The sequence below is a fragment of the Enhydra lutris genome, unplaced genomic scaffold, assembly GCF_002288905.1.
Source record: "Enhydra lutris kenyoni isolate GAN:26980312 unplaced genomic scaffold, ASM228890v2 scaffoldscaffold14, whole genome shotgun sequence".
NCBI classification, from domain to species: domain Eukaryota; kingdom Metazoa; phylum Chordata; class Mammalia; order Carnivora; family Mustelidae; genus Enhydra; species Enhydra lutris.
In genome coordinates this window covers 32,049,142-32,071,952 of record NW_019154098.1, presented here as the reverse complement: position 1 = coordinate 32,071,952, position 22,811 = coordinate 32,049,142, and the positions used below count along the sequence as shown (strand labels likewise).

Here is a 22,811-nt window from a genome sequence, read left to right as displayed (position 1 = left end):
ATTGACTTTATTAAATTAGCTTTAATTGATTTATTTAGATGTTTACCTCCCAGGTTTATACTTGTTGACTAAATTTTAAAATATGAGTTTGCTAGTATTATGTGCCAGTAGATTATATGGCATAATAGTATTTTTCATTCTTAAAAGTAATGATAAGAATTAGAAACATATCATGTCAGTTTAGTCATCACTTCTCACCCTTGCCAAAGTATTAAAAAGAATATATTTCATTTGATTTTTGGTTTCTGAGATGACTTCATTTGTTTGGTGAATATTTTATTTCTTAAGCTGTCAGATATTCTGATACTTATTTTATTAAACAGAAGGATTTTTTTTTTTAATTAAGGCACAAGTAATGCCAAAATTGAAATTGAGGCAATAAATAAAGCAAGACAAAATTACTTATCACTCCTTGTCTAGCCAGCAAAATCCATACAGAATTGATTTTGTTCAAAATGAAAGTACTCTTTATCTCTAAGTCACTAAAATGAGAGAGGTCACATGTTTTAGATAAAAGCAATTAAAGAAAAATATACTTTTTTAAATTGATCATATCACATAGTATTACAAACCAGAACTCCAAAATTCAGTAAATCTGACAAAAGGGTAAAAATCAAAAGCATTAAGAACAATTAGAATTTGGAGGATTGTCATTATATCTGTTGCAGACACAGATTTCTTAAGTTCTTAAAGAAGTATTTAAAAACTAAAGCAATTAGAATATACGAGTTAATACAAATTGTCTTAAATAATATTTCTATATTAAGTATTTTTTAAATCACTTTATTGAGGAGGGATTGACATACAAAAATCTGTGCAAATTTATATATAAAACTTGGTAAGTTTGGAGACAAGTATATATCCACGAAACCACCACCACAGTCATAAATACATCCGTCATCTCCAAGAGTTTCTTCCTACCCTCTTTATTATTATTATTATTGTAATAAGAACACAACATAAAATCTACCCTCCTAGCAAATTCTCAGGTATGCTGTAGAGTATAACCATAGGCACTATGCTACGGAGTAGATCTCCAGTTCTAGACTGTTCATAAATTTTCTCATATTATCATTCAGCACTCATTAATTATGCCTAACATATTCTGTTTTGACTAATAAAAATGTCAGCTTAGGATGTTATCTATTTCAGGAAAATTTTGAACTAATGTTTTGCTTTTTGTTAATATTCTCCCTTAGTAACTAGCCAAAAGTTACAGGCTATCAAATTTCCATTAAAAATCCAAAATGTTAAAAAAAAATCCAAAATGTTATTTTTAATACAGAGTGTGAGAAGAGACAGAATGGATGAATGACAGACTAATTTTTTTTAAGATTTTATTTATTTATTTGACAGAAATCGCAAGTGGGCAGAGAGGCAGGCAGAGGGGGGTCGTGTAGCAGGCTCCCTGCTGAGCAGAGCCCTATGCAGGGCTGGATACCAGGACCCTGAGATCATGACCTGAGCTGAAGGCAGAGGCTTAACCCACTGAGCCACCTAGGCGCACCCAGACTAATTTTTTTTTGACACACAAAAATTAATTGTATTTCTATATACCAGCAATGAACAACTAATTTATTCTTTTAAATATTAAAATTACTTCTAAAGTATTATCTTAAATATTGAGTAGGTGGATTTTGTATAGTTGGCCCTGGTAGACCATTCCCAACTCAGAGGAAATCAGATATAATTTCAGCACCAATAAAGAAAGTAGAGGAAAGGAGATTATTGAATATCTGAATCATGAGAATAGGTTGAGTTATGAATTTTGTTCAGCCTTTAAACTGGTTGTTTTTAAAAGCGCTTCATTTTATAGTCTGTCATTTTACGCTAATGGTAAATTGAGATTTCTGTCAAACTCAGGGATGTCTAGAAATATTTAAATGACTTAGTTTAAGTCATTTAAGGTGTAATTGATATATAACGTCAGTTTCAGATGCACAACATAATGATTTGATATTTGTGTGTATTTCAAAATAGTCACCACAACAAGTCTAAAGTTAGCATTTGCTGCCTTATATTAATTTCTTTTTCTTGTAATGAAGACTTCAAGATATAGTTTCTTAGCAACTTTCAAATGTGCATACAGTATTAACTATAGTTGCCATGTATGTTATATCCTCAGGACATATTTATTTTAGAATTGAAAGCTTGTAGCTTTTGACCGCCCCCCCTTCAGCCATTTTGCTTACCTCCAGCTCCTTGCCTCTGGCAACCACCTGTTTATCTGTGAGCTTGGGTTTTATTGTTGTTGTTTTATATTCCACGTGTAAATGAGATTGTATAGTATTTATCGTATTTATCTTATTCTGTCTGAATTCATGTAGTATAGTGCCCTCAAGGTCCAACCATATTGTTGCAAATGGCAAGATTTCATTCTTTTTTACAGGCAAATAGTATTCTGATATATCTATATAGATATCTGTATCTATACTATATCTATCTATATATATAGATATCTCACATCTTTTTTATCCATTCATCCATTAATGGACACTTCAGTTGTTTCCATATCTTGGCTGTCATAAATAATGTACAGCAAACACAAAGATGCATATATAATTTTGAATTTGTGTTTTTGTTTTCTTTGTATAAATACCCAGGAGTGGTATTTCTGAACCATATGATATTTCTATTTTTAATTTTTTGAGGAACTTCTGTACTGTTTTTCATAATGGTTGCATAAGTTTACATTTTTAACAATATTACACAGGGGTTCCCTTTATTCCATAGCCTCACCCACATTTGTCATTTTTTACCTTCTTGATAATAGCCATTCTAACAGGTGTGAGGTAACATCTCATTGTGGTTTAGTTGTTTTTCAAAGCATGGTCCCTGGACCATAAGCAGCAGCAGCATTATTAAAATGCATATTTTCAGATTCCATTCTAGTCTGCTTCATCAGAAACCAGTTTTGGAGCCCAGCAGCCTGTATGTCAACAAATGTTCCAGACGATTGTGATGCAAGCTAAACGTTGAGAGCAACTGGTTTAGATCTATAAGGACCCATCTTGTCCAGGTGCGGAGCAAGACTTCTCAGAAACATGGCTGAAAAGATACTTGAGCAAAATCAAAGCTATATTAGGAAGAAGGTGCAGGGACGGATGCTGATAGGATAACCAGCAAAATAAGCTGCTCTGTGCTTGGGGTGTGTATGTATGTATTTCAGCCACATTTGGGTACACATATAATATTTTTAATTTTAGAAAATCTGGCTAGAAGTGATAAAAGGTTTTCAAAATGGCAGCCCACTACCACCAAATTATGTAATGGTATGTGTAGGGGGTGTGCCATGACATGGGGAGGTAGTGACTACGGTGCACTCTATGTGTAGTAAGATCCATGTGGAGATAGAGTTTACAGATGAGGGACTGTGGGAGAGAGATCTTAGCGTAAGTGTGTGGGGCTGGTTGAGGAGATGGGGGAGTAGCTGGTGTGAGAGGGAGGGAGGATATTTAGTGTGGAGTGAGCTGTGTTCTATGCATGTTCATCATGGAATGTGGAGGTGTGGGTAGGAGCTGGTTTAAAATGGAAGAAATATTCAGGCATACTATTATGCATTGATATTTGACTTAAAATTTCGCTCTAGGAAGTTTTAATTCATAGCCATAATATTTCATCTTCAAAGTTCACTTCTTCGGTTATATTCAGCATACCACTGATTAGTGAAGTATAGGTAGGTTATAGTAATTGTAAGTACCTTTTCAAGAAATTAGGTATTAGAAAATGAAGTTTAAAAATGGATTGTATAAACAGGTAAAGGAATTTTCAGGTCACTTGAATACTTGTATAGGATTTATTGTAGTGGATTGGCATCACTTTTACATAGACATTCTATAAAAATTGAGGGTTGGAGTGTCCTCAAAAGATGTCTCATTGCTCAAAAAATGCTCACATAAAAGATGACATTTTATTGGATATTTAGATATAAATAAAGAATGGATGTATGACTGCATGAGCAAAACAACAAAATGTTAGTTGAAATCATTTGTGTACATTAGGAAGTACTCTGGAAACTGCACTTAGTACTTTTTTATGACATATTTTTTAGTGTGCTTCTTAGTGTATTGGTGCTTCCAAATACATGCTCTGTGTCTTTAAAGTTTTGAGCCCTTTTTTTTTTTTTTTTTGCACATTTGGCTACAGTGCAACCAAACTTCAACATGAGAAACCTCTTCCCTCCCTGGCTTTACAGTCTCCACTCAGAACTATCTTTGCAATAGAAACTACTTAGTGATTAGCTCTCTGTCTTGTCAATCAAATCTTTGTCTGTAGCAAACTGTTTTGTCACTGTAGTAGGGCTCTTGTGCTGAAAATTTATCTTTAGCAGAGGAAGAATGCTTTTTAAAACAGTCATTATGAGATTTGATATAACTTAATTTGCTCTGGAAAGGAAATGTCTCGTCTCTGGTATGGGAAAAAAGGGAGAAGACATCAACCAATTAATCATAAATACACTCTGGTAAATCTTAGTCAATGATTTCAATTTGTCTGTTTACTAGTCTTTTTATGGTGACATGCAAAATTATACAATCTCTGAAAGTTTAAGCGGAGGGAATATTTATAGAATACAAAGTTGTATGATTACAGAAAAGTACCTTTAAGCTTCTTCTGCTAATCCTAAATATTTTCAAAAAAGGAATGAATAAGAAACTGGAATTTTGTTTTGTAAAAGTATTTTGGTTTTCCTATGTTACATCAGCAGGAAATTATAAAATCTTTATTGCTGCTTTAATTTTTAATTTAAGATGTTTTTGGAAAATATTCAGAATTTTTTTTCTTAAAAATAAATTGAGTAGAACCATCAGAATGAATTAACTTTTTTATTGACTGGATCCCAAATTAGATACATTTATAATATTGTGTATTAAGACAATTATTTTAGTAATCTTGAGAAAAGCCTTTTTTAAGCTATCCTAAAAATTTCCAGCTGTGCTACCTATTATAAAACTTTAAAAGATACTCTCTCTAGTCAAGAAAAATTTCAACTTACTGTTTTGAGAATCCTTTTACTATTAAGTAAAAATATGTGTGCATTAATTGTTAGAAAATGTATTGCCAATTGTTCTTTCTGTGGTGATTCAGGATTATAACTTGCCTTATGAATATTAATTTTATTTTTACTGTAACTGTTGGTGATTTAAATAAAGCTAGGTAAATACTTAGAACCAAGAATGACTTAGGAAGATGCTCCCAAAGCATTTTGCCACCCATAAATGTTAAGCATGTAAAAATACCAAAATTATTTCAACTGGTGTTTTTATTGGGCTTGAGAGTACTTTGTTATGTCTTTTTATGTTTAAGTTGAATAATTTCAGTTTTTTTTTTCATGTGATACATCAGCACAGAGGGAAGTAGGCATCTGAAATGATTTAATTTGTTAAAATTGTGAACAGATTTATGAGAATAGCCAGTTAACACAGCTTTTTTTTTTTTTTAAACCAAGAACTGTGGAGAGCATTCATGTATTTTTTAATTTGCAGTTCAAATAAGTGTTTATAATTAGTTTGCTAAGACTTTAATCTGTTAGGAAAAAAGGCAAAACAAAATGTGCTTGTTTTGAATTTTATGGATCATTATAATGTGCATGACAAACTTAACACATTCAACGTTTCCTATTTTTACTCTTATAGGAAGCTATTACGTGGTTTTATCAGATAGGAGTGCATGCTTCGCACTGGTCTTCAGCTCTTCCCATACATGTAGTTTATATGTTATTTCAGTTAACCTTCACAGTAACCTTGTAGAATCAGCATTACTCCCCATTTTAAAGATGAGGGAACAGGTATGAATGGTTACTGAACTAAGCTGTCATGGAGCACAGAGAGCATGACTGTCACATTCCTTACTTCACCAGGATATATTTTTTAAAATGGGACAATACAGTGTGATATGTTTTGATGTGTGGACAGGTTCACGTTCTGGTTTTCTAGCTGTTTTCCTTGTTTTAGAGTGGATACCCTAGTAGCTGTAAAGCAGAAGAAAAGCTTAAGAAAATAAGGTTTAAAAGGATAGCAGTTCTTGTTATGTAGATTGAGATTCCTTAATATGATTTTGCCTGAAAAGGGATTCTTGTGCTTTAAAACCAAAAATAGAAAATGATTCTTAAAGAATAACAAATATTTTGTAGCTTTTCACAATTCATCATATCTTTACTCAACTGATTTGTAGAATGGTATCTGTAGCCCTCATTGATAAACTGTCATATAGCTACTATTAATACGGCTATGTATTTATGTAAACCAGGACAATTTTCTAAATGCTTATGTATATAGTGTCATATTTCACCTTATAGTAACTGTGTGTGTTAACCAGATGTAGATTATTTTCATTTTACAAATGAGTTAAGGCTCAGAGACATTAACTAATAACTAATAGGTAAAATATGCTCTAAAATATATGGAATCAAGTTAAACCTTTGCCATTGAACTTCAGTGAGAACCATATTGATCAAGCATGCTTAACTTTCCTGTCTTTATTTTTTTAAGGCCAGTTTAGAGTTTATTCTGACAACCTAAACTTTATAATTTCTAACTATTTGAAGCTAATTATATATTTATTGTAACCATATGCTGTATCCTGGCTCTTTAATATCCGTCAGTAGTAATTTGCTTGAGCATTATAAGCCTATTTTATAGTAAGAATTTAGGCTTAATCAGATTAAAGTCACAAATCATTAAATATAGCAACATTGTTTTATCTCTGTCAATATTTCATTAGTCAACTTTTTTTTTTTTTATATTTAGGCCCTCATGTGACAAGACAAATTTTTTTTTGTACTTAGGCTTTCATGTATGAAAATAGGAGAAAAAAATCCTGTGATAAATTATTTACATCTCTGTAAGAAAAAGTCCATAAGAAGAGCTACTTTAAATGTAAAAATCTTCCAGTGACCTTGGCTCAAGATAATGATCATATTAATGAGAAAAATAATTACTTCTAACACTGTATGCTAATAACACTATATTATTCTAAACACTTAACATCATTTAATCCTCATTGTGAAAATTGCTACTCTGATCTCCATTTTAAGAAACAAAAGGCAGTCATATTACAACAAATAAGGGTCAGAGCTGTGGTTGAATCCACGCATTTTCGCTTTAGCCTGTGCCCTTAAATTCTTTACTCTCTCTCAAAATCTTTACAGTATAGCTAGGGGAAGGGAGCTAACATTTATTTTGTGTATTTAATGTGTCAGTGTTTATTTTGATATATGGCTTACATATATTATCATTTATTCCTCCTAATGTGCTTAAAATATTATTTCTGTTTGAAAGACATGGAAATGGAGAGATTAAATGCAGTTGTTCAACTTCACAAAACTACTGAAAAGCAGAATTAAAAATAAGGCAGAGGTCTGCACCCAAACCCACTATTCGTTCTGCTATACTGTGTTGCCTACCTGTAGTACCTGTTCACAGGAAATTTATTAACTTGTATTTATATACATCTTACTGTATATAAAACATCTGCTTTCTAGTCAGCAACCTAACTGAAAAGATATATGCATATATATTCAGTGTAGAATGTTTTTTTCTTTATTCATTTGACTTAGTAGTTGAAAAGTATATTTATTGCATATGCAAGTGAGGAGGCGTAATAATAAAGTGAGTTTCTATGATCCCACTACCCAACTAAAGAACTAGAGCATTATCAAAGCAGTTGTATCAGCCTGTATGTTCTTTCTCCTTGTCATTTCATGTTTTCCCCAAATTGGTAACCATCTCTCCAAATTTTGTGTTTATCCTTCCCCTGATTTTTTCTAAGTAATAGATTCTATTTTTGGAACAATTTTAGGTTTATAGAAAAATTGAGTGCAAAGTACAGAGTTTCCTTATACCCTTCTCCCCACCAACACACAGTACTCCTGTTATTCACAGCTTGTATTGGTATGGTATACTTGTTATGATTTATGAACTAACGTTGTACATTATTGTCACCCAAAGTCCGTATTTTACCTTATGGTCTATTCTTTCTGTTTCACATTCTGTGGAATGACATATACCATTATTGGATGATACAGGATTGTTTCACTACCTTTTAAACTCCCTGTGCTGCCTCCATTTATCTCTCTTTACCTGAATATCTTGTAACCACTGATCATTTTCTTGTTTCTGTGGTTTTGCCTTTTCCAGAGTATCATACAGTTGCCATCATACAATATGTAGACTTTTCAGAATGGCTTCTTTCATTTAATAAGATACATGTAAACTTCCTCACTGTCTTCTAATGGCTTGATTGCTAATTTATTTTTAGTACTGACTTAATACTCTGTTGTCTGGATATATCCTTTCACCTATTGAAAGACATCTTAGTTACTTCCAAGTTTTGACACTTGAAAGGCTGTATTACATGAAGAATTTGTGTGAAGATAAGTTTCCAAATCATCTGGGTAAATATGAAGGAGCATGGTTGCCAGATTATGTAAGAGTATGTTTAGTTTTGTAACAATCTACCAGACTTTTCCAAAGCAGCAATACTGTTTTCCACTGTACCAACAGTAAATGAGAATTCCTGTTGCTCCACATACTCACCAGCATTGATGTTAGTTCTTTTGATTTTAGCCATTCTAAATAAGTATATAGTGGTATCCCATTATTTTAATTTGTATGTATGATGGATGATATTGAACATCTTTTCATATTCTTCTTTGCCTTCTGTTTTATCTTCTTTGGTGAGGTGTCTGTTCAGATGTTTAGTTCATGACTTGGAAAATACTTCATCTGCCTCTATTTTCTGGAAGAAACTGTAGAGAATTAGCATAATTTCTTCCTTAAATGTTTGATAGAATTTATCAGTGAATCCAGATGCCAGCGATCGTAATTTTCTTTGTAAGTACAGAGTCAGCTACCACAGTACATGCATTGTTGCTTTGCAGAAGTCAATATAATAATAATGGCACAAATGGAAATCTGTTCAGTTTATCTCTTTTTTTATTCTTATGTCTTTCATAGCTTCCAACAAGTTTGCATAGCTTTCTATAGAGTATCTTGATGTTTCCTGGTAACTAATTCATTTTAGTTGGCTAGAACTGGGCCTCATATTTTCTGTTTTGGAAGATAAGTAGTTTAATTTACTAATTAAATTTCTTTTTTTTTTTAAGATTTTATTTATTTATTTGACAGAGATCACAAGTAGGCAGAGAGGCAGGCAGAGAGAGAGAGGAAGGGAAGCAGGCTCCCCGCTGAGCAGAGAGCCCCATGAGGGGCCCGATCCCAGGACCCTGGGACCATGACCTGAGCCGAAGGCAGAGGCTTAACCCACTGAGCCACCCAGTCGCCCCACTAATTAAATTTCTTAATCAATATAGGCCTACTCAGTTAATCTATTTTGTTTTGTTTTGTTTTTCCTTGTGTAAGTTCTGGTGGTTTGTTTCTTTTAAGGCATTGGTCCATTTCATCTAAGTTATCAAAGTTATAAGTATTGAGTCCTTTATAATATTCCTTTCTGGGTGCCTGGGTGACTCAGTTGGTTAAGCGACTGCCTTCGGCTCAAGTCATGATCCTGGAGCCCCAGGATCGAGTCTCACATCAGGCTCCCGCTTGGAAGGAAGTCTGCTTCTCCAGCTGACCTCTCTCCTCTCATGCTCGCTCTCTGTCTCTCAAATAAATAAATAAAATCTTTGTAATATTCCTTTGTTTTAATTAATGTCCATGGGATCAATAGTGATGGTCCCTTTTCATTTCTGACATAATTCATTTCTTTTTTCTCTTCTTTTAGTTAGCTTGGCTAAAGGTTATCAGTTTATTGACCTTTTCAAAGAATTAGCTCTTTGTTTCATTGATATTTCTCTGTATTTTGTTTTCAGTCTTATTGATATCTGTTAATTTTTTTTATCATTTATTTTCTTCTACTTCAGATTTAATTTGTTCTTTTTCTAGTTACCTAGGATGGAAACTTAGATTATTGATCTTAGATCTTTCCTTTTCTTATATATGCATTCTACGCTATAAATTTTCCTCTAATTCCTGTCTTCACTGCATCCCAAAATTTCAGTACTTTGGAATTTTTTTTTTTATGAGGTTCAAAACATTTAAAATTTCTCCCAGGACTTTTTTTTACTGTGCATTAATTAGAAGTGTGTTGTTGAAAAGTAGTTGGGGTTTTCCCCACTGTTATTCTGTTATAATTTCTAGTTAATTCTGTTGTGGTCTGAGAGCATACTTTTTATAATACCCATTTGTTCAGTTATGTTTTATGGACCAGAATGTGGTCTGTCTTAATGAATGTTCCATGTGAGTTTGAGAAGAATGTGTGTTCTGTTGTTGTTGGATGAGTAGACTATACATGTCAGATCCAGCTAATTGAGGTGTTTTTCAGTTTGACTATGTTCTTACCGATTTTCTGCCTGCTGGATTTATAAATGACTGAGATAGGAGCTTTGAAATATCCAACTGTAATAGTGGATTTATATATTTCAAGATTTTGTAATGAGTATTCTTTTTCTCTGACATACTGTAGAGAAAATAAGATTATTCGCTTTTTGAGATTCACTTCTTAAATTTATTGTTCCAGAAAGCTTAAGCAGCATACACATAATGTAATTGAGTGATTTTGAGTGGTTAACAGGTTTCTTTTTGACTAAAAGAACAGGGAATATATCTGCCTTCTCATGAGAATCTGAGTCACCTACAAATATACTTAAGAGGAAGTAACTTTATATAGATTTATTCAAATCAAAACTTTGATAATATGTTCTGGTTTTGATTCACTGTGGATCTCTTTTTTTCCCTCTTTCTACTTTTTGGCTAATTTATGATTCACTAATTGCTTCTTTTATACCTTATTTATTATAGTCCCATGAAGTGTTATTTTGAAAGTAGTCACTTAGGGGAAAAAAGGAGCAAAGTTTTAACATAATCCAGGTCTTATTTTATAATAAAGACAGTGTGTATGTATAGAACAGAAGTTTATGTGATTTCAAGGATGCCGTTGTATGCCTTTTTGTTAGCTACTGCAACTTAGATTTCCTCCTTATTAAACATATTTTGGGGTACCAAACTAAGTATAAATGGCATTGATTAGGTAATATTTGTCTTTCTACTCCATTTCCCTTTACTAAGAAACAAAAGTAAGAAATAAGTAAGGAATAAAAATGTCACATTCACAGCTATCTACCAGACTTTTGTTAGTCTGCTGGGAAGTTGGGGGAAGGAAGATTTTGTTGTTGTTGTTGTTTGTTTTTTTTGGGGGGGGAGGTAATCTTGGGGAAATACCGAACATCCTAGAAGGAGGACTATTAGACCATAGCATTGGTCTTTATGTCTAGGAGAAGAACATGTTCTTACTCATGGGACTGACAGAAACTGTAAGTTTTCTGTAGTTTTAGCTTTTCTATACTGGTTGTTGTTAGTCCCTTTGTAATAGAGATGGGTGGATTTGATCCTGCCCCTACATTTGTATTCTGTGAAAATAAGTGCTTAGGGAAACACTTTCTCTGTGTGAGAGTCCTTTGTCAGACTGAAAAGACTGGAAAGTAGCACTCAGTTCTGTAGAGAGTAGGTCATAGTACTTAGTTCTACAGCGGGGGTTTGGCAGTATATGCAAACCACTTTATTCCTCAAGAAATGACTCTAGCAAGATAGTGAATATATTTTTAATTGAGGTTAGTTTCTTCAAACTCTGCATCTTTAATTGGTATAGGACATTTTGTAGAGATGTGTCCATTTTTTACTTAATCTACTTCATCTTTTGGGTAATTAAATTCTGTACATGAAGTATGATTTACCAAAGGGATAAAAATTAATTTAAGACTAATTCAGTTCCATGGGGCGCCTAGGTGGCTCAGTGGGTTAAAGCCTCTGCCTTCGGCTCAGGTCATGATCCCAGGGGCCTGGGATCGAGCCCTGCATCGCATCAGGCTCTCCACTTAGTGGGGAGCCAGCTTCCCTTCCTCTCTCTCTGCCTACTTGTGATTTCTGTCAAATAAATAAATAAAATCTTAAAAAAAAAAAAAAGACATTCAGTTCCATCATATATACTAGGAATCTGTATGTTTTTATTCATTTATTTTGATATGACCTATGTTTCTGTACCCATTTAATTTCACACCCTTTTTCTTAATTCACAGACTCTTTTGACAGTCTCTTTTATCTTCATTCATTATAGCCTGAGGAAATATTAGGATTGAGGAAGTAATGAGTTTATAAGTCCCAAAATACAGCTTTTTACAAAAACAGTGTGAATGAGAAAAGGTAGATTTGTGACAGTAAAAAGAAACTATGACTTTACCAAATGTTATAAGCTTATACTTAGGATGGCAGTTCGTGGTTCCCTCAGTGATACCTCCTACTCAGTGATATTGATATGGTTAGGTTGTAAGTGATTCCTTTTGTGAGCGTAATTTAATTTTACTTCTAGCAAAGAAATGTGTTTAATATGGTAACAGAAGGAGCTTTAGTAGAAATAAGTATAAAATTAATGTTAACCAGAAGGATAGAAGGAATGCAGAGGAGTAGATAAGTCATATAATTTGAAAACTCTTGGCTAGGAGACTTGATCAGATTGAACACCCTGGGAAAAAAAAAGAAAAATATAGCTGGCCATTTAATATTTTGTGGAGATTTCTTTTGTTGGTCATAGAAAAACAGGCTGTGATTTTTTTAATTTTTACGATCTAATTTCTCTTTCACCTTTATTGAAATTTTTTTTGTTCTTAATTGAAAGGTCTTTAATATTTTTATCTAATCCTGAAATTTAAAATTAATTTCAAAAGAGTCATGGTATACAAGATAGTTAAGCTCTCAAAACTGAAGTATTTTACTATGAATAAATAAATAAATAAATACTGTCAATCAATCAATAAGTAAGTAAATAAGGAAGCTCTCAGACATTACCCTTTAGTCCTTAGGGTAATTTGTGAAAAATAATTAAGCAAAAATAATGCTAACAGTAATAGCTATCATTTACTATGTGCAGGACAATATGTCCTGTATGTGTGCATTTTATTTCCTCATATTATTTCATTAAAAAATGTATTTTGTATGTGGTCTTATTAATTCCATTGTTTTATGGAGAAATAAATAAAGAAGGGCCCAAACTCAGATACATCTGATCCTCTAGAGATCATAACCATTTTAGGTTTCTTTGTGAGTAGAATCAACCATCACATTGCATGCATTGTCAATTTGTAAAAGTCAATATTATGAGAAAACATATTTATTCAGTTTCTTTTCCTTTTTACTATTCTCATGTCTTTCATAGCATTCAACAGGCTTATATAACTTGTCAGAGTTACCTCAGTGTATATGGGTGGTTAATTTATTTTAGTTGGTTAGAAGAAGAGCTTTTTAAAACCTAGGTTAGAAGTCAACTCTTTCCAAGCCAGTGGTTCAACTGTGTTGATCACAAGAGCAATCTGTCATAGCTCAGGAGAGTCAGCATGTATTTATGGCACAACCAGAGTTCACTGTGTTACGGTTTCTGTTTTAGGAATTACGTCATGATCTGAGAAAGTTGTAGCTATTGTATCAACCTGAGGAAACTTGTGTGTTTTTGTGGACTTTTATAATAATGCTCCTCTTCATACATAACTTTCAGCTGCATTATGCAAGAGACTGATCTAGGCACTTAAGAAAGTAAAGAATTTTTCTTAGGAATTCAGAATGTAGGAAAGCCATTAAGTTTTAGTCACAGATAACTGTTACAGTACCAATATAAAGATAAAAACTGAAAAGAGTCCTGTAGAAAGACTGAAGTAGACATGCCTGAGAAGGTACTGTTGATTAGATACACTTTTGAAAATCTAATTTTTACTTTCTAGAGCTTATTTTTCTTACTACCTTGGGTTTTTTAATGTACTTCATTTCTTACTCTTCCTCCTCCTTTTTCTGATACAGATCATATGGCATGGGTATGTTTCTTATCTTTGCCTAGAAGAAATTCTTCCAGCATTGCCTTTAAGATATAATGTTTGAGCTAAACTGATTTGGAGGGGAGAGTTGAAACTGCCTTTTCTTCGTAAAATGCTTGCCGTTATGATTTTAGATGTTATCTTCGATTTTGTCTTTGATGTTAGCAAAGCATGTTGTTTTCTGTAGTATTTCCTTTATAAATAGCAACTATAATTCTGTTTATTCAATCAAATTCTGTCTATATGAAGCAGTTCATAAACCTTATATTATGAACCAGTTGGATGTAGCAGTTTTAAACTCATTCATGTGTATTTCACTATAGCTTGATATCGGTATGTCCTGGATTTTCAGCATGGAGTGGGGAAAGAAACCCTGAATACAGTTCTCTTTCTCCATTTAAATTTCTCCATTTTTTTTGTTTTGCTTTGTTCTGGCTCTTTTTCTCAACTGTCAGTGGAATTATTGTCTTCCTGTCTCCATATTCAGGTAGTGTCAGTGGCTGAGTATCACCGCAGGATCGATGCTCTAAATACTGAAGAACTACGCACACTCTGCAGACGTCTCCAGGTGCCCCATTCAGTAGTTTAAATCCCTCCAGAGATTGAACACTCCCTGTTTTTAGTGTCTTCCGTCAGGGCAAATCTCATTTTTAAAGGATTTGTTTTGACTGTGGCACTAAGATAACCCATCAGAAAATTCCTTTTTGTTTTTAAAGAGTCCAGTTTTGCCTTGAAGAGCTTTAGGATTATCTTTTCTGTCATCTTTTCACTTTAAAAATATTCAGAGGAATTTTCTGTCACTGTAGAACTATTCTCAGTATTGTGTGTTTCTTAGAGCAATGAGAAGTGTTCATTTACTTCTAAAATTGGAAGAATGTTTTGGGTTTGAGGTTGAATCTTTACTAAATAAAATCTGAAAGATGAAGTACTATCAGACAATTGAAAACCTTTTAATGAATAACAAGACTTAAATATTTTCTCTTCTTTAAGGTTATTTCAGTTGTATCAACCTCACATCAAATATTTTAATGAGATAAATTGTTTTTGTTTTTGAGGTATTCCTGGTTGGTATTAGAAATACTTTAGAATAATATCCTAGATATCAGAACTAGATAAATTATTTAAAATTCCATGAAATAATCTTTGTGATTTTTTTTTAAGAAACAAAGTGATAGAGTTGAACTCATTTTTCAGTTTTGTGTATTGTGTGCTTTCCTCTTCTTAATGAGATGATGTTTTCATGGCTGTGCTAGAACTACTGAATTTTTTCTTTTCTTTTAATGCTTCTCATGCTGCCTTGGATTTTTTTTTTTTAACCTTTCACATCATCAGAATAAGGGTAAAACATGCTGATGATGTGAAGGAATTAATATAGTTTAACTTCTCATCAAAAAACAATACAGTTCTAGAACATGTATTGGTTGAAAATATATGCTGTTTAGGTTTGGTAAGAAATCTGTTAAAGGAACAAAATAATTTAGCAAGATTTCATTCTTAATGGAATCAGTTGCTGTACATTGCTGCATTTTAGTTATCTGCTCCAATAGAGTACTATTTTCCGACTTAAAAGTTACATCAATAGTAGTTATGTTTTATATCTTTTATTTCCCAATGTTACTGCATTTTATATATTAAAATAAAAGTAATAATGTTACTTTGTAAAATAATTAATAATAAAATATGAAAAAGTATCAACAGAATAGATTGTATCCAAGTTTGTTTTGAGTTAATTGACATTTTTATCATTTTAAGAATATCGTTTTAGGATCATTTCCATCATGCAAAAGCATACATTCTTTTTTAATGTGTCACATTTATCTAATTTTTAAAATATAGGTATGAAAAAATTGACTTTTAAATTTCTTGTGTGGTCCAACTCTATTTACAAAAATTGTTTTGAAAGTAATAATAAGGAAGTCATTTTCTAAGTAATGGTAGTTTTTCAGTGAGGCAAATAAATCTATGTATGCACACATACTGATGAAAAGCTATACTTTCTTTGGATCATTCTTTAAAATTTTGGCACCCAGAAAGTTTTCTTAATTATTTCTGGCTAATTTTGTGTTTACCATGAAAAAAAAAATCCCACATATTTTAAATAGCACTGATAAATAGCAAGCTAGCTGGCTCACTTTTGCCCTTCAGCAGGAAAATTAAAGTTTGCATGTGACTTTTCCTTTCACACAGAAATAAGGGTGTTAATCATTATCTTTCCATCATACAGTGGTTGAGAAAAATGTCTGTTTATATTTAAAAAATCTTTTCCTACCTTGGATATACTACTGTTATTAGATGGAGCATCTTTTGACTTCTAAAATCCTAAATTAAAGTTTTAGCCCACTTTTTTAAGGTACAAAGTTTTATTTCTCTCAAAAGGCAGACATTGTTTAATGTATGTTGCACTTTTATATTAACATGCTGCTGCTGTTTACTTGTTTAGATTACTACAAGAGAAGACCTAAATTCAAAGCAGATTGCTCCATTGAAAGCAGACCTGGAGTCTGAATCTTTTCGACCAAACCTAAGTGATCCCAGTGAACTGTTACTGCCAGATCAAATTGAAAAGGTATGACATACATATGTGCATTTCTGAGTGTATGCCCATAAGAGTAAAACGGCCTCTTTTCAGTTGTTTTCAAGCTAAAGAAGTAGGGTTACTGCTATTAGTCTTCCTTTCCTGTGAATAAAAGTAAACAAAATATAGCAACTAGTGCAACAGAAGATGTTAGGAGCAGACATTAAATAAAAAATAGCAATTTATATGAGATGTTATAATAGCCAAAATTTTGATTTCTTACTATGTAGTAGTTACTTGGTTTATGTGATTATGTCCTGTGTTTTTTACAGGACCTATCAGAGTTGGATACTCTTTATTGTGTGTATTTTATGAGTGAAAAAATTTAGGCATAGAGAAATTTAGTATCTTTCTCAAAGTCACACAGCTATAAAATGTTGAAGCTCAGTTTCTAGGGCCCATTATTTGAGAGTTTGTTAATAATTTAACAGTCCATTCAGTATTTTTGCTAATTTAATACAGAGGGTAAAAACAGTAAGTAAACCCTATTTCTTGTCTCTAATCCATGTCCTTATTTGGCATGTTCCTTTCTTTTCCTGGTGCACAATTACTGTTTCATTCTGAGAAGTGTACAGTTATTCTTTATGCATCTCTGTATCTTTGAGAATAATTTCTACTGTTATTTTTGTAGCCTACATTTTATAAAGTACCATTACATTTCAGCTGACATTACTATCTTGTATATTGACAATAAGCTATCAAGTAAAATGTTAACATTTTATTTTTCAAAGCTTACCAAGCATCTTCCACCAAGAACAATTGGCTATCCATGGACTCTTGTTTATGGCACTGGGAAGCATGGCACAAGCTTGAAGACTCTTTATCGAACAATGACAGGTTTAGACACCCCAGTGCTGATGGTGATTAAAGACAGTGATGGGCAGGTATGAAAAATAACTAAATAGACACCTTACCCTTTAAGAGCTTACAGTTAAAAGAAACATTTAATATATTTTTCATAAAATTTCCATTAGTACATTTTTATTAAGTTTATCTGATAATTTTATTAGTACTGCTAATATAGAAGACATTTTTGGGTGCTACAGAGGATAGATAGGAGCATGAATCTGTTAAGGGATTATAGTCTGGTAAAAAAGAACATTTAGGTATACTAGTATCTCCTGGAATAAGCAAAATGTGCCAAATGTAGTGAGAACCTAGAGAAAGCATAAGGGGTGTTCATATCTATTTGGACAAGGTGAGAATGAAGTTCATGGAAAGGGTGAAAATTAGAGTCTTGAAGCATAGTTTTGAAAGTTAAAGATAATTGTGTGAGGAAGATACCAAGAACAAAACCATAGGTAAGCAAGAGAAATATTGGTATTGGTTTTGGTTCGTTCCTGAAACATCTAATTCAGGTCAGTTAGTTCAGATTGGAGAGTAATGACAGGATGAAATAGCAATATTAATTTAAAAAACAAAACACTACTACTACTGACATCTTTATTGTGCTGTTTCTACATATTTGACTAATCATTGATGTGCATTATCTTATTTAATCATCAAAACCCTATGAGATTGATACTTTTATCATCACTGTTCTAAAGAAGAGTAACTATGACTAAAAGAATTCCATCAACTTCCCCAAAGTTATATACCCAGTAAAAGGTAATTGCAGCACAAGAATGAAGAAACTGCTTACTACATGCCATAGCATAGATTCGTGTCACAAATGTTATATTGAGTTGGAAATCAGACACTAAGGAGAAACTGTCTTACAAATGCATTTAAGGAAATTTCATAAACAGGCAAAACAAATCTATGGTATTCTAGCTTTTTAACTTCCCTGGGGAAGTGGAGGTGGTGATGCTGAGGAGGCACAGGAATAGCTTCTGAAGTGCTAATGATGTTCTGTTTCTTGTTCTAATTGAAGGTCAAATGAGACTGCTTTGTGATAATTCCACATTGAGCTGTGTGTTTGTATTTATATGAAATATATATATATATGCTTACACCTTTCAGTTAGAAAGTCTATTTTAAAAATACAAATACCGTAAAAGTAGATTATCAATAGATTATCAAAAATTAAGACTGTTAAAGTGACTATAGAAATCATCTATAAAACCCTCTACATTCCCATTTTATGATGTGGAAATTTAGACCCAGAGCATTGAAATACCTTGTCCCAGTTCCTTATTCACTCATTCTTTTTTTAGGTTATTTATGTTTGGTGTCTTGTTCTGTGTTAAAAGCATAGCATTACAGGTCCAAGAAATTCAGACCAAAAGCCTTCCCTCATTGAATTTATTGTCTAATGAAGACAAAAAGAGCATATACCATTTTAGTAGTAGAATGTTTACCCGTGCAGAAGGGTTTTTGCTTTCCTAAATCCTGTAATCCCTCTGTAACTTGTTATCCTTATTGTACGTGTTTTGTGCATATATGTTCTCCTGAAATGTGATAATCACTTTTTTTTAAAAAAAAAGATTTTATTTATTTATTTGACAGAGAGAGATCACAAGTAGGCAGAGAGGCAGGCAGAGAGAGAGAGAGGAGGAAGCAGGCTCCTCCCTGAGCAGAGAGCCCGATATGGACTCTGGGATCATGACCTGAGCCAAAGGCAGAGGCTTTAAACCACTGAGCCACCCAGGCGCCCGATAATCACTTTTTAAGACTGTTTAATTGTCATAATAAGCATCCTTTTTTAATTTTTAAAAATTTTTTTAAATTAAAGATTTTTATTTATTTATTTGACAGAGACTGCAAGAGAGGGAACACAAGCAAGGGGAGTGGGAGAGGGAGAAGCAGGCTTCCTGCTGAGCGGGGAGCCCAGTGTGGGGCTCAGTCCTGGGATAATGACCTGAGCCCAAGGCAGCCGCTTAATGACTGAGCCACCCATGCACCCCAATAAGCATCCTTTTAGATTTCAAAACTAGGAAAAATTTTCCATTGAGAAGTGATAGGCTTTGTACTTGACAATAATGCAAATTTTGTAATAGCCAATCGTGTTTTCCTTTTTAAGTAGAAGTAGATAAAATTATATTACATTTCTGGTTGTTTTTACATCTTAACTTAAACCTAAATAGTGAGGTAATGCTTAATGAAGCAAATTAATAGTCATGTCATTGAGCATGCCTTTTTTTAATCCTTAGGTTTTTGGTGCATTAGCATCTGAGCCATTTAAAGTGAGTGATGGCTTTTATGGTACTGGAGAGACCTTTGTTTTTACTTTCTGTCCAGAGTTTGAGGTAAGGACAATTATTCCAAAATCCAGTTTATAAAGAGATGGCATAATGAAAAGAACATGCACTTTGGAGTCATACACACTTGCATTTGACTCTCATCTCTGTCTTTTACTAACTGTAACTTAGCACTTTTTGACCATTTTGAAGTCCAACTTTCCTATGGCTAGAATGGGAACCATAAAATGTAACGAGATTGTTTAAAAATTAAATGAGAATCATATATACAACACTTGGCATAGTATCAGACATACATCATGGTCTCAGTAAGGAGTATACATCATTATTACTGTTCTGAATTGCCTTTGTGAAATTCTTAGAAACTTTCAGTTACTAAGTTGCATGATGTAAGTATTGAAAACTTAAAAAATTAATCATTTGGGTTTAAATCAGTTAATTACCTGACTTCTTTTTCTTTATTATGGCTTGATTAACTTAAATTGACTACATTCCATTGCCAGTAAGATCTGAAATGTAGAGATGTACATGAATTTCAATCAATATGTTGACTGTTTAAAACATTGCATGTAGTCGCAGCATCTTAGGTACATTAAAGTTCAGTGTGTCAAACCTTTCCTAAGAGTGAAATTATAATCTTGAAAAAGGAATTAGCACAGTTGGTTAAAAAAGTAGTCTTTAAAAATAGTGTCTATGATGAGCAGAATAGGAAGGGTTTGATTATACACTAGATGCCTTGTGCTTCACTGGCTCACCAGATTAACCAATGCTTTCTGTTCCCTCATAAAATATAACCGATACCTGCAGCTAACTGGAAGTTTATAATTGTTACAGATTTTTTTTTTTAAAGATTTATTTACTCATTTTAGAAAGTGTGAGCGGGGTGGGGTGAGGGCAGGGGGAGAGAGAGGCAGAGCAGCAAACTCCCACTAAGCTTGAAGCCTGACGTGGGGCTGGATCTCACCACCCATGAGATGATGATCTCAGCCAAAACCAGGAGCCAAAGGCCAGCTGACTGAACCACCCAGGTTCCCGTTACAGATTTTTTAAGCATCAGTTGTGCTTATACTTAAATCTTTCTATGCTATTTCTACCAGATAATGTTACAAATTAGATGTTTTATAACTATGAAAAAGCAAATGTTAAAGTTTATTTTATTGAAAAAAATTTTTAAAAAGTTTATTTTATTGAAAAGTATAGTGAATACTTAGGAAAAAGTTGATAAAGGTGAGGTGCGGTGCTAGAAATGGCTGTTTATTAGGTTTAAGTAGAATTCCCATGGAAGATTAGTAAAAAAGATATTTAAGAATGTGAACATCTAGAAATTTTGGTCTTGGACTTCGTAAGTGTTTTTATGTCCTCACTGCTTTTTAAAAAAATTGAAACTAGAAACCATAAACATGTAGTAGGCTTACATAAGAATGATGATAGGCAAATCTGTATCCAAAGAAAATACTTTGGCCTTATATCAAAGTATTATCAAATTAGTGTACAATTATGTTTAATGGTAAAAGTTAATGGCATCTATATTAATTTTTTAACTAATTTTCTGCTTCAACTTTTTTCACTAACCACCCAGTTCTTGACACATATATAGAAAAGAGAACTATGTGTAAAGAGATAGTAAGATTTGAGGAATTGGAAATGAAAGTTGTGTGCTTTTAAACTTAGTAATACAACTACTAAAGCCCAAAGCATCAGACCCTTGTGCCCAGTCTTTTGTTCATACTGTTACTATTCCTCTTACTGTCAATCTAGGCTTTGTTAAGTACTTGGGATTTAGGAGAACTAACTCTATATAGTAACTGTTTCCATCTACATATTTAAAGCTTTCTTTTTATTTATGTAGGTCTTTAAGTGGACAGGAGATAATATGTTTTTTATCAAAGGAGACATGGATTCACTAGCTTTTGGTGGTGGAGGGTAAGTCTCTTGAACATTTTACCATGAGGTGTTTAAAGAAACTGTTCATCTGTGTTATTTATAAAATCAGTTTTTTTTGGAAAGTTTGGACATTTGAATCTTAATTTGTATATTATGATTAAGAAAATACATTCACAGGGAGGTGCTTATATGTAGTATGTGAAACTATTGATAAAATATTTGTTTATTCATTTTAAAATGCTGTTGATTCCCTTTTGATTAAAACCCATCTTTTAGAGTAGAGTGACTCCTTGGTATTTGAAAGTGAAATACACTAATATCTTAGACCTTCTCAAATGTTTTAAAAACACGATGGTATGTTGTTTCTCCCAATGTATTAAAAAGATCCAATTGTTTCCTTTTTTTTTTTTTTTAAAGATTTTATTTATTTATTTGACAGAGAGAGATCACAAGTAGGCAGAGAGGCAGGCAGAGAGAGGGAGGGAAGCAGGCTCCCTGCCAAGCAGAGAGCCCGATGCGGGACTCGATCCCAGGACCCTGAGATCATGACCTGAGCCGAAGGCAGCGGCTTAACCCACTGAGCCACCCAGGCGCCCCCAATTGTTTCCTTTTTATTCTACCCTGGAGACTATTTGGATTGATATGTAGGAGAATAATAGAAATTTGTTTTCTTATTTGCTTTGTTTTTAACAGTATGCTTCAGTCATTAATTTGATTCCCTTTACATGGCAAGCACTATGAGAACTTTTGTTTATTTTGGCACCCCAACTTTATTCAATCTTTAAAAGACAGTGTTTGGAAGTAGTTTGCTCTACTTCTCCTAGCCTAGACTTTTCAAATAGTGCTTCTTAGCAAACGTTGACTCCTTCTTTTGGTATTTCTCTCCATCCTTCAGGATCAGATATAAAGTATGCTAAATAATTCCCAAACTTATAGAAGTATTATTTGTTTCCCACAGCAGAGGATTTACAATAATTGAGTTAGGCTGCAGAATTTTGTTAGTATGCAAGAATATTCATTATCCTGAGTGATTCTAACAAATTTCTCTTAAGCTTTTCTATAGGTAGGTGTTTGGAAGACATGATTTCAGTGATTAAAAAATTACCATGGTTATTATAGCTTTCTCTGAAGGACCTGACCAGATAACTAAAAACCATGTTATTCTTAGTTGTTGGAATCAGCATATGTTTATATGTTCTAATTACACCTTTTTTTATTGGTGGGGTGCAGGCAGTCATTCAGCCCTACTCCAACTGGTAGTCGTAATGTGATTCAGTTAGCTCTCCAGGAAGTCCTCACAGGGAAATGGCTGATAATTTCAAGCTGTTAAAGATGCCTTGAATCTTTGAAAATAACATAC

At 33.0% G+C, this 22,811-nt stretch overlaps 1 protein-coding gene across 7 annotated transcripts in view; it reads left to right on the top strand.

Annotated features, from left to right (window-relative positions):
- The window catches only part of LOC111146578 (oxidation resistance 1), a 350,514-nt gene that overhangs the window by 325,139 nt on the left and 2,564 nt on the right, over positions 1 to 22,811 (top strand). For 2 of the 7 annotated variants that reach the window (XM_022502183.1, XM_022502187.1), the window contains 5 exons: positions 14,340 to 14,420; positions 16,293 to 16,418; positions 17,159 to 17,311; positions 19,520 to 19,615; positions 21,417 to 21,490. In XM_022502183.1, coding sequence (XP_022357891.1) covers positions 14,340 to 14,420; positions 16,293 to 16,418; positions 17,159 to 17,311; positions 19,520 to 19,615; positions 21,417 to 21,490 — 530 coding nt within the window. Of the gene's footprint in view, positions 1 to 4,331; positions 4,463 to 14,339; positions 14,421 to 16,292; positions 16,419 to 17,158; positions 17,312 to 19,519; positions 19,616 to 21,416; positions 21,491 to 22,811 lie in introns of those variants that run through there. The other 5 variants (XM_022502184.1, XM_022502186.1, XM_022502188.1 and 2 more) reach the window with 4 other exon arrangements.